A 13,076-nucleotide genomic window follows, 5' to 3' on the forward strand; every position below is an offset into this window, starting at 1 on the left:
ACCATGGTTGGACATAGAGATTGTCATACTAAGTGAAATAAAACAGAGAAAACCATATATCATAATATCACTTGTATGTGGTAGCTGAAAAAATGATACAAGTGAATTTATACACAAAACAAAAATAGATCCACATTCATAGAAAACAAACTTATGGTTATCAAAAGATGAAAAGGGGAGGTACAAATTAGGAGTTGGGGTTAATATATACACACTGCTATACATAATACAGATAGCTAGCAAGAACAATTTGTACAGTACATGGAACTATTCTGACTTTAACAACATATAAGGGAAAACAATCTGAAATATATACACACAATAAAAAATATATAAAACTGAAACTCTTTGTCTATACATGAAACTAACACAATGGAAGCTAACTATACTTCTAATTAATTAATTAAATTTTAAAAAGAAATGACTAATAGATGACCATAATAAAACATACTATATATGTATATATATATATATATATATATATATATATATATATATATATATTCAATAAAGCTACAAAATATCCAAATGAAGCAACAACATAACACATTGGAAAAAACAAAATTTAAACACACTTACATATACACAAAGGAGTTTGGTGTTTTGAATACCACAAGCTGAATGTGTGTTGTGGGCAATGCCACATTTAGGGTTATGGAATAATAAATGGATAAGAGAAATGACTAATGGGAAAGAGATTGATCCAATAAACAAATGACCATTTTAAGGACAATGAGGAAAATTCCTAGAGACATGGGTGACAAACACACAAGGCTTTTCTGACAATGGCAATGAGTAAATAAGCACATGGTTAGGTGATTTTCACTTGGTGAAAAGATTATTTCATCTGAAAAGTCTCCCCAGAGCCAGTGTCATGTCTCTGTTTCTCAGGCTGTAGATGAAAGGGTTCAGCATGGGGGTGACCACTGTGTACATCATGGAAGCAATGATGTTTTTGTCATTTGACTGGCCTGATGAGGAGGAAAGGTACAGAGATATAATTGTCCCATAGAATAGAGACACCACAGAGAGGTGGGAGCCACAGGTGGACAAGGCTCTGCAGATCCCTTTAGTAGAGGGGACCCTCAAGATGCAGAGACCAATGTGACCATAAGAGACAAGGATTCCACTCAATGGAAGTATGACAACCACAGCCCCTGCAGTGAATATGATGAGCTCATTGAGAGAGGTGTCTGAGCAGGACAGCATGAACAGGGCAGCAGGGTCACAGAAGAAATGGGGGATGATATTGTCAGCACAGAAGGACAGTTGAACCAAGAGAAGTGTGTTGGTCAGGGCATAGGCACAGGAGAGGATCCAGGATCCAGACAATAGACATAGACACAGCTCTTTCCTTATGATGATGGCATAATGTAGAGGGTAACAAATAGCCACATATCTGTCATAGGCCATCACTGCAAGAAGAAGGTTATCAATGCAACCAAAAAGTATGAAAAAATATGTCTGTGTTACACACTCTGCATAGGGAATGGATTGATCCTGTGTCTGCATGTTCATCAGCATCTTAGGGACAGTGACTGATGAAAAGGAAATGTCAGAGAAGGCCAGGTGGCTGAGGAAGAAGTACATGGGGGTGTGGAGGTGAGGGTCCAGCCTGATGAGCAGGATGATGAGCAGGTTCCCCAGCATGGTGGTTAGGTACATGCCCAGGAACAGGACAAAGTACAAGCCCTGCTGCTCTGGCTGGATGGGGAGCCCCAGGAGGAGGAACTCGGACACACTGCTCTGGTTTTCCCTCCTCATGCTCCTCTCCTGTCTGCTGGGGAAGAAGGGAAGTGGGAAACATCAGAGACATGGAAGTCACAATTGTTGTCACCACACTAGGTATCTCACCTTCTCATGGAGAAAAAGAACAAATGTCTTTACTTTTATCAGCTAGTTTTGCCAAGCAAGTTCCATACCCTCAATATTCACCATGATTCCTTTCAATGAAAAATAGCAAATTTATTTTATTTCTTTTTAATCAACCATGTTTTTTACACTATGCTAATAATTGGACATAGAAGAATAAATATGACATACAGGACTTCTTCCCTCAGGATACTATCCCTAAAGGGAACACTTCACCAAGGATTAACAATTTTGGGAACCTGAAGCCAGATTCCCTGTGTTATGATTTGTTCCACCACTTTTTTGCTATAGGACTTGGGATGTTAAATCTCTCTTGGCCTCAGGTTGTGCCTCTGTAATGTGAAGATGTCAAAATCACACCTTCATAAAGTTAACAAAAAGGATTCTAATTCACTAGGCATTAGTAACTAAAAACAATTTCCTGCATAAAATCAACACCAAAATTGCATACATTATTTTTATGAGAATATCTAGAACCTCCTCAAAAAAAGTATCAAGTTCAGGAATTGAATAAAACAGTATTATGAGGTGGTCACCATAAAGCACCAAGATGGTGACTTAAAATTTGTGTTAACTTATCTGGGCTCTCACATACTAAAGGTGAGTTTCAGAGCTCATTTTCTATCACTGAGGTAAGTTCCCCACTGGAACTTGTCTTAATGCATGTTTACCTTCTTGCCAAGAAATAAACCTTGCTTCAGTGCATGTACCTCCATCTATCTCTGTCCAGATGTAATTCTTCAAGTTGGCTCACATCTGGATATTCATCATTAGGAAGATACTTGAGATCTGAGATGGGGTCTGAGAGCTGAGAAATACTGAAGCATTGGGGTATCTCTTAGAAATCAGTGACCTGATTGACCAACACTATTTCCCAATATTGATCTTCACATTGATAATAACTGACAGTTAATGAACACAATGGAAGACAAATACATTTTTTTCATGATTGCCACACTGAACTTTTCAAGTCCTAGGAGGGATGCTATTAAAACTCCCCTTTTGGGGGTTCCCATTGCAGTTCGGTGGGTTAAGAACCCAACTAGTATCCAAGAGGCTACCAGTTCAAATTCTGGCCTCACTTAAGGATCCAGCCAGGCCATGAGCTGTGGTGTAGGTTGCAGAGAGGGCTCATATCTGGCATTGCTGTGACTGTGGTGTAGGACAGCAGCTGCAGCTCTGATTTGATCCCTAGCCTGGTAACTGACATATGTTTCAGGTGCAGCCCTAAAAAAAATGAAAACATTAGAAAAATATAAAACTGCACTATCAACATACTCAGAAGGAGTATAAAATGAGCATGATCATAGAGATAATTACAGCTGTAGTCACATTTCTCTCCCAAGCTTTTAAGTATATCCAGAAATTTTGCCCCTATGACTCTACTGTTCCTCCCTCTCTTTAGTTAGACAAATAGGCAAGAACTGAAGAAGCATATTTTGGGATTTGAAGGAATCCTCCTGTTAAGATAACTGTCCAAACTCATATTCCTGCAGCCCTTGAGTTTGCCAATGGCTTTCATATGCTTTCAATAACATTCAATCCATCATCCTTTTTTTCTGTCTAGGAAGCAGAGAATAGTGTTTTCCCCTGCATTTTACCAACAGGAGTAGGGAAATTGCTTAAAAAATCTCATTGCATAGTTATTGCATAGTAGAACCTGGTCTCAAACATTGATTTTATGATCAATTTTCACTACAGAGAATGCACCCATTTATTTTAATGGGGGGTAGAGAGTCTAAGGTGAAATGCAAAAAGTGAAAAGGTAGATGATAAAATATGCCTGGGAGAGGAATGTGACATTAACACTGTAAGAATCTGTCAGTAGATGCTTGGTCCATACCAGGGAGTTGCTTGGTGTCATTAACTGACTCAGTACATGGAACACAAGAAAGGATCAGGCATTTGACAATCCTTCTAAGCACAGGTTTCTCAATGAAATCTTATTTGTCAGACTTAGCCTAGGATCTCACAGACTTCTTGCAGGAGAACCAGAGCTCCTAAAGACACCCAGGAGATGCAATGGGAACAGAAGGGAATAATACAGATGTGGTACTTTGATTCCATCAGCACTGTATGCAAATAGGTGGCTGGTAAATTGTTCAGTAGTGAAGAGGAGACAGTGTGTGACTTAGGGCTGGGGCATTGAGAGAGAGAGATCCTATGGATGGGCTTGCTTTTCCTGTCTTCAAACAAACACTGTCCCCTGCACGATCAAGACATAGAGAGTCAGGGGGTTGGGGATCCACAAGGCTACAGTTTTCTAGGTACTTACAGTGTGCCTAGCCTCTTAATCATCTTACGGACAAGATATGACAGCAAATAGCATGATCCCATGTAAGAACACTGGATGCTGAGAATCACCATGGTAAAACCTAAGGCCATCAATCTATTAACTGTAGAATGATAAAGATCTGATTTTTGATGTAAATGATTCCAGAAATGAGCATTTAATTTCTTTTTTTTTTTTTTTGTCTTTTTGCTATTTCTTTGGGCTGCTCCCGCGGCATATGGAGGTTCCCAGGCTAGGGGTCGAATCGGAGCTGTAGCCACTGGCCTACACCAGAGCCACAGCAACGCGGGATCTGAGCCGCGTCTGCAACCTACACCACAGCTCACGGCAACGCCGGATCATTAACCCACTGAGCAAGGGCAGGGACCGAACCCGCAACCTCATGGTTCCTAGTAGGATTTGTTAACCACTGCGCCATGACGGGAACTCCTTTTTTTTTTTTTTTTTTTTTTTCATTTAATTTCTAAATGCATTGTCAAAAACACTGGGACTCGAGAGGCCTTGCTGGAGTAGTCAAATCATGGAAAAATGAATGTCAATATCTCTGCAGAGTTGATTTCTTCTGTAGCTTCCTGCATGGACCTCAGTCTCAGGCAGGTGGAGAGTACAAAATGTGAGAATCTATCTCTCTCTCTCTCTCTCTCTCTCTCTCTCTCTCTCTCTCACACACACACACACACACACACACACACAGATATTTATATGTTCTGTGTGAAAGAAGGCAAGGTGTGGATTTGTTACACCAAATAACTCACACACTATCATAGAAACATACTTACCAAATGGAGATTTACAGATTTCTCTGGCTTATACTCCCACTAGATACAGTCAGGGTGTGCATGTTTCACACAAGTCTATGTAAAACTCACAAACAAAGTACACATGTACTACACAGCTACACACAAAAAACTCTCTAGCATCCTAGACCAGATATGTTATCATCACAAGAAGTCCTTCATATTTGAATCACAAGCAGTGCACAAGGTCTTACACACAGCACACAAGCAACAGATGCACATAGAATATGCACACACTGAAGAAATATCCAGGCTTCTGTGATCTCAGTATATCCTACTGTGTGTCATTCAGTACATTTGTCATTTACACATACACTCATAGATTCAAAAAACACAACACAACACACACAAACACACACAAAAATACATATAACTTGTCTGATGGTCACACACAAACTTACATGCAAACACTCATGTATGACTGGGGAGGTGTCTGGGTTCCTTCCGAGCTATACCTTTGCTCTGAGTTCAAGTATTTTCTACTTCATTCTGTTACCTGAATCCTCACTTTCTGTCCAGAAGACCCAGGATCCAAAGAAAAAGAGCAAACCTCGGTGGCCTGAGGAACTTATAGACTCTCATTTCACTTCTCCAGATTCAAAATGATTCACAAGATCTTTTCTCCATCCTAAAGAGACCCCAGAGGGTATCCTCACTGGGCCCCAATTATAGAAGAAGTCCACTGGGGCAACTGCCCAACACCCTCCTGGCCCCTCAGGAAGGAGGATGATTAGGGTCAATGGGGGCTAAGCTGCACCTGGTTTCACAGGAGAATGTTTCACTGACACGGGTGGTACCTTGGGCTTCTGGTTAAGTCTCTTATAATAAGCAGGATTTCCCTTATTGCCTGTGGCCTCTTCATCATGAGCACAACTTCTCCCAAGGGCAGTATATGTCACAGGCAGTGTAAGGGATTCTGTAGGTTCTGCAACATGGACACAGGCTTTCATTAGAACATAAAGGTCCCTAAAATGTGCCTGTCTCCCCAACCCTCAGGACGGTTTTGTAGGACATGGTCTATGCCTTGTTCAGGAGAAGGGTGATTGAATATAAAACTCTGGTAAAAAGGCCCTGGGTTCTTCCCCTGCAAAGAGAATATTTGAGCAGGTTGTCCAAGGCCACTGTGACTCAGTTTCTAAAAAGTAGAAATAACAATTACAGTCTTTCTGTGACTTTGAAGGATGGTTAAATTAGCACCTAATGAAAGCTTACTGAATGTTAAGGTTTATTGTCAGTGTCTTTGTATCACTAGAGATCAGCTATGGCTCACAAAAGGCAATTCTGATTGGTAACTGCTGAATGAATTCAACTGTTCATGAATTCACTCATTCTCTTAAATAAGCATCAAGGCTCCATGAATATAATACTGATATATTCTCTAGAGACATAACAGATAATAGAATCAAAACTCCATTTCTTACAACACACATCCAAGTGGGAGGTCATACAGAAAAACATTCAGGCAAAATGAATGGCAGGTAAATGGTGACAAGTGCTGTGGAATGATGAAAATCATGCATGGAGCTAAGAAAACAAGAATTTTATTTTTTGGATATTATATTTTATTTTTAATACTTCATAAATTTTATGACATTTATAGGTGTCCAATGATCATCACAACCAAATTTTGTAGCATGTCCATCCCAAACCCTCAGTGCATACCCCCACCCCCCAACCTGACTCATTTGGAAACCCTAAGTTTTTCAAAGTCTGTGAGTCAGCATCTATTCTGCAAAGAAGTTCAGTCTGTCCATTTTTCAGATTTCACATGTCAGTGATAGCATTTGATGTTGCTGTCTCATTGTCTGGCAGATTTCACTTAGCATGATAATTTCTAGGTCTATCCATGTTGCTAAAAATGCTGGTATTTCATTCCTTTTAATTGCTGAGTAATATTCCATTGTGTATATGAACCACATCTTCTTAATCCACTCCTCTGTCAATGTACATTTAGGTTGTTTCCATGTCTTGGCTATTGCAAATAGTGCTGCAATGAACATTGGAGTACATGTGTCTTTGCAAGTCATGGTTTTCTCTGGATAGGTGCCCAGGAGTGGGATTGCTGGATCAAATGGTAGTTCTATTTTTAGTTTTCTGAGAAATCTCCATACTGTTTTCCACAGTGGTTGCACCAATTTACAATCCCACCAAGAGTGTACTAGGGTTCCTTTTTCTCCACACCCTCTCCAGCACTTCTTGTTTGTAGATATTTTGATGATGGCCATTCTGGCTGGTGTAAGGTGGTACATCATAGTGATTTTGATTTGCATTTCTCTAATGATGAGTAATGTTGAACATCTTTTCATGTGTTTTTGGGCATCTGTATGTCTTCTTTGGAGAACTGTCTGTTTAGATCTTATGCCCATTTTTTGATGGGTTTGTTTGTTTTTTGGTATTGAGCAGTAGGAAGTGTTTATAAATTTTGGAGAATAACCCCTTGTCGATTCACTTGCAAAGATTTTCTCCCAATCTTGAGTTGTCTTTTCATTTTGTTTAGAGTTTCCATTGCTGTACAGAAACTTTGAAGTTTGAATAGGTCCCATTTTTTATTTTTGTTTTTCCTGTCATTCCTATAAGAGGTGGATCTGAGAAGATGTTGCTGTCATTTATATCAGAGAGTGTTTGGCCTATGTTTTCCTCTAAGAGTTTTATAGTGTCTGTTGTTATATCTAGGTCTTTAATCCATTGTGAGTTTATTTTTGTGTATGGTGTTAGGGAGTGTTCTAATTTCATTCTTTTCCATGTGGCTGTCCAGTTTTTTCAGCACCACTTATCGAATAGAGTGTCTTTTCTCCATTGGATATTCTTGAATACTTTGTCATAGATTTGTTGACTGTAAGTGTGTGGTTGAATTCTGGGCTTTCTATCCTGTTCCACTGATCTATATTTTTGTCTTTATGCCAGTGTCATAGGGTTTTATGATTGTTACGTTGTAGTATAGTCTGAAGTCAGGGAGCCTGATTCCTACAGCTCAATTTTTCTTTTTCAGGGTGTCTTTGGCTATTCTGGGTCTTTTTTGATTACAAACAAATTTTAAAATATTTTGTTCAAGTTCTGTGAAAAATATCCTTGTTAATTTGATAGGGATTGCATTGAATCTGTAGATTGCCTTGGGTAGTATAGTCATTTTGATAATATTAACTCTTCCAATCCAAGAGCATGGTATGTCTTTCCATCTATTTGTGTCATCTTTGGTTTCTTTCAGCAGTGTTTTATGGACTTCCCATGTAGACTGTTTTCAACACAAACATCTAATTTAGTGGGAAAAATTTAGTCTTCCTGGAATGGAGAATTTTTAATTGGATTAACTACTCTGTGCTCCCCTATTGTGAAAAGCACAATCAAGTTAAATTTTATTTAGGTTTAACAAACCATCAAAAGTACTTCATTAACTTGATACTGCATTGACAAGATAAGCATTTTGGACTTTACTGAAATGAAACATTAGAATCTTAACTGAATGTTTGTAGCTTTGGAACACAAGAAGCCAAGACACGAAGGCAATGCAAATATCCATTAACAGATGAATGATAAAGAAGATGTGTTACATCTATATAACTGAATACTACTCAGCCATAAAAAGAATGAAATAATGTCATTTGTAGCAACATGGATGGAGCTACAGATAATCATAAGAAATGAAGTAAACCAGTTAAAAACATGTATCATATGATATTGGTTGTATTTGGTATCTAAAAAAAAAAATGAGGGGAATTTCCATTGTGATTCAATGGAAATGAATCCAACTAGTATCCTTGAGGATGTGGGTTTGACACCAGTCCTTGCTCAGTGGGTTGGGGATCCAGCATTTCCCTGAGCTGTGGTATAGTTTGCAGAAGCAACTCCGATCACACATTGCTATGGCTGTGGTGTGGGCCAGCAGTCATAGCTCCAATTTGACCCCTAACGTGGGGAGTTCCATTTGCCTTGGGTGCAGCCATAAAACACAAAAGAAAAAGAAAGATACAAGTGAACGTATACAAAAAACCGAAGTAGACACACAGACACAGAAAAAAAAAAAAAACTTATGGTTACCTAAGGGGAATAGGGGAATGGAGAATTTATGAATTAAATATACACACTGCTGTATATAAAATAGATAACTAAATAGGACCAATTGTATAGCACATAGAACTATACTCAATATTTTGTTATAATGTATGGAAAAAAACCTGATATATATATATATATATTATATATTATATATATATATTATATGATATAAAAAATTTAAGTACATTGCACTACAACTGAAACTAATACAACATTGTAAACCAACTGCAATTCTAAATAATTATTTAATTAATCAATTAAACAATTTAAAAGCAATGCACAAGAATACATGACCATAATATAAGTTAAAATATATATGTATCTCATAAAAACTGTATAGCTAAATGTATTATTTTTATTTTTTTTGTCTTTTTGCCTTTTCTAGGGCTGCTCTCATGGCATATGGAGATTCCCAGGCTAGGAGTCGAATCAAAGCCATAACCACAGGCCTAAACCAGAGCAATAGCAATGCAGGATCCGAGCCACATCTGCAACCTGCACCACAGCTCATGGCAACACCGGATCCTTAACCCACTAAGCAAGGCCAGGGATCAAACCCACAACCTCATGGTTCCTAGTCAGATTTGTTAACCACTGTGCCACAATGGGAACTCCTAGCCAAATGTATTAATATAAAAAATTGAAAATAAATTTAAACATACTTACACATATACAAAAAGCAGTTTGGTATTTTGAAGATCACAAGTTGAATGTGTGTTGTGGGTAATGTCGCATTTAGTATTATGGAAGAATAAATGGGCAAGAGATATGACCAAAGGGAAAGAGATTGATACAATAACAATGACCATTTCAAGGAGAATGAGGATAAGTGCTAGAGACATGGTTGTTCAACACACAATTTTATAAGGCTTTTATAACAATGGCAGAGAGTGAAATGAGAACATGGTTAGGTGATTCTCACTTGGCTAAAAGGTTATTGTTTCTGAAAAGTCTCAACAGAGCCAATATCATGTCTCTGTTTCTCAGGCTGTAGATGAAAGGGTTCAGCATGGGGGTGACCACTGCATATTTCATGGAAGAAATGATGTCTTTGTCAGGGGACTGGTCTGATGAGGAGGAAAAGTACACTGCAATTATTGTTCCATAGAATAGAGACACCACAGAGAGGTGGGAGCCACAGGTGGACAAGGCTTTGAAGATCCCTGTAATTGAGGGGACCCTCAGGATGCACAGCACAATTTGATCACAAGAGACCAGAATTCCACTCAATGGAAAAATGAGAACTGCAGCCCCTACAGTGAATATGATGAGCTCATTAAGAGAGGTGTATGAGCAGGACAGCAAGATTACAGAAGAACTGGGGGATGAGGTTGACAGCACAGAAGGTCAGCTGAGTCAGGAGGAGTGTGGGCCAGGGCATTGGCAAGGAGCCAGGATCCAGCCAAAAGACATAGATAGAGCTCCTCCCTCATGATGATGGCATAGAATAGAGGGTGCCAAATGGCCACATGCCTCTCATAATCCATCACTACAAGAAGAATGTTATCAATGTAACCAAAAATATGAAAAAAAATCTTTGTGTTACACACTCTACATGAGGAATAGATTGATTCTGAGTCTTCACATGCATGAGCATCTTAGGGACAGTGAAAGAGGAAAAGGAGATGTCTCTGAGGGCCAAGTGGCTGAGGAAGAAATACATGGGGGTGTGGAGGTGAGAGTCCAGCCTAATGAGCAGGATGATGAGCAGGTTCCCCAGCACAGTGGTCAGGTACATGCCCAGGAACAGGGCAAAAACACACCCTGCTGCTCCAGCAAGATAGGGAGCCCCAGGAGGAGGAACTTGGACACATGGCTCTGGTTCTCCATTCTCATGCTCCTCTCCTGTCTTCTGACATGAATGGAGTGTGAGAGAAGGAGAAGCCATCACATTATTATTTACGGCAACCAGATAAATGGGAGGCTTTTCTACTGTTAAACATGCCAAGGTTTGTCTGCATTGCCATGACCCTACAAATATCCTTTTAAAAAGTGGATGGTATTATCATGTGAAATTAGAGAACTTACTATCAGATAAGAGAGTTGGATACAGAAGAGAAATTGGCTCAGTGACATTTTTCCATAATCTAGGAGAGAGTCAATCTCTTAGTCATCATTTGCAGCTATGTATAATTGGTAAAGAAAAAAATGACATGGGAGAGGGATGTAAAATTAAATCTACATAATTTACATTTTTTCCTGTACATTTAGAAACAAATATGTCTTGACATTCATATTGTTAAATATTGATGTTTTGAAATCTAAAATCCATTAATAAGTTGTATTCTCAAAATGTTTCAATGACATTTAGTCAAATCAAAGTGGATCAAAAGTGAATATTCAAAGAGTACATTACATATAAAGGTTGAAGAAAAAAGAAGCATACCTGTTGCTTGGACTCAAAGTGTCCTGGAGCTCAGTCTTCCAATATCACTCTTGAAAAACTAAAAATATTATTGCCATGTATGTATATTTTTACTAATACTCATATTTACCATTCTCTTACCTCTCCTGATTCAACAACCTCTCTATCCAATATCATAGGACAGAACATGATGGAAGATAATATGAAAAAAAAGAATGTATATATATAAAATATATAGTTATGTAATATGTATAATATACATAAAGGATATATATTTATGACTTGGTCACTTCACTGTCCAGGAGAAATTGACAGAACAATGTAAATCAACTATACTCTAACAAAAACATAATTATATATTTACTTATATATACACCTATATCCGAAATCCCTAACATCTCATGGCCTTATCAACATGCACAATCTACAATGAAAAGAGCTCTAATCGAGAAATCAAAGAGAGAAGCCAAGAATGTCTCCTCTATCTATGTTTAGGAACTGGTAATAGAAGTGGCTTAAGAAAGGTCTCACAGCAGTGCTGAGGATCTATGTTCACAGGAGCATGCACACACACATACATGCACAGACACACACACATCACCACCACCACCACCCATGCTTCTGATGAAAGATAATGCTATTCTGCTCTGAAATTTATACTCAAGTAATCTAGATGCCAGGAGTATGGACTGGCTTCTCACCTTTTCTGTATAACACCCTGATGCCAGATTTAGCCATGACTCTCTGGTCTCAAATATCTCACTGGCATCAGAGAGAAAAATCATGAGCCTGGAAGTTACTCATCAGTTCCCCACCTTCATAAATGGAGAGGTGAAGACTATGATCTACCCAACAGGAAGAGGACAAAACTGGACAGGGCACCATGTTCTTGGTAATAGACATGCATTAAACTTGTGTTAATAGCTCAGTTTTCCTCCTCCTGCCTCCAGGACACATGCCCTAAGGCAATGGTCTCTAAAGTGGGATGTTCTGTAGAATCACCTGGGAAGTTTGTTAAAGATGTAGATCCCAGCTCCACATCCAGTGATGCTCATTCATGAGACCTGGGTCCACGTCATTCTCAGGCATATGGTTCTCAGGGCAGACTGTGAGGTAATGCTGTCCTTAGGAAGAACATCAGGCATATGCCCTGTGTATGGGAGCCCAGAAGGAGATGTGGGGAGACCTCCTTTCTGGCCCTTCCTACCAGATACATGTTCCACTGACAGGTCATAGCCTGAGATGTGAAGGGTTTTTTTTTTTCTCTGAAGTGGAAATTCCTATTTGATTTGCTGCTTTTAAATTTAATTCTGCTTCATAATAGACATCCAAATAACAGAGACTTAAAAACAAAGGATAAAGTCAAAGTATTTCACTCTTTGGTTATTAATTATTTATCCTTCTACAATGGTTTTTATTCAGAAAAGTTTATATTTACATAAATGGAATTTATTTTATACAGTATTTTTTAGCTTATTTTTCCTGTAATAATACTTGCATTTCTACTTCTATGCATATCTTTACAAAGAATACACAACCTAAATACATCAATCTACTTAAAATTTTTAATTTTAATTGATATCATGTTGAATTAGCACAGAGATTCTTTGAAACTTTATTGAAGATTATACCATGCCTTGAAATCTCTTTTGTCAGTTATCCAGTAAGGTTACTTGAATATCTCCAAAGCATCCAT

At 38.5% G+C, this 13,076-nt stretch overlaps 1 protein-coding gene across 1 annotated transcript; it reads right to left on the bottom strand.

Moving 5' to 3' along the window:
* Positions 1–843: 843 nt before the first annotated feature.
* LOC110257105 (olfactory receptor 1J4-like) lies at positions 844–10,851 on the bottom strand. Its single transcript, XM_021075840.2, has 2 exons — positions 10,357–10,851; positions 844–1,777 (listed from the first exon to the last, which is right to left on the bottom strand). Exons 1-2 carry the CDS (start codon positions 10,500–10,502, stop codon positions 844–846), a joined length of 1,080 nt encoding a protein of 359 aa, XP_020931499.2. The 5' UTR covers positions 10,503–10,851.
* Positions 10,852–13,076: the final 2,225 nt, after the last annotated feature.

The sequence above is a fragment of the Sus scrofa genome, chromosome 1, assembly GCF_054392235.1.
Source record: "Sus scrofa isolate SSC_HxYL_T2T_F1_AM1 chromosome 1, Sscrofa_HxYL_maternal_Yorkshire_Landrace_v2.0, whole genome shotgun sequence".
Classification (NCBI taxonomy): domain Eukaryota; kingdom Metazoa; phylum Chordata; class Mammalia; order Artiodactyla; family Suidae; genus Sus; species Sus scrofa.

What these genes read in the sequence shown, in the direction of transcription:
- LOC110257105 (XM_021075840.2), bottom strand. Translation starts at nt 10,502, where the DNA reads ATGGATTATGAGAGGCATGTGGCCATTTGGCACCCTCTATTCTATGCC. An exon ending in CCTGACTCAGCTGACCTTCT is followed by an intron (nt 1,778 to 10,356) that starts GTGCTGTCAACC and finishes CTTCCCCAGCAG; the next exon opens with ACAGGAGAGGAGCATGAGGA.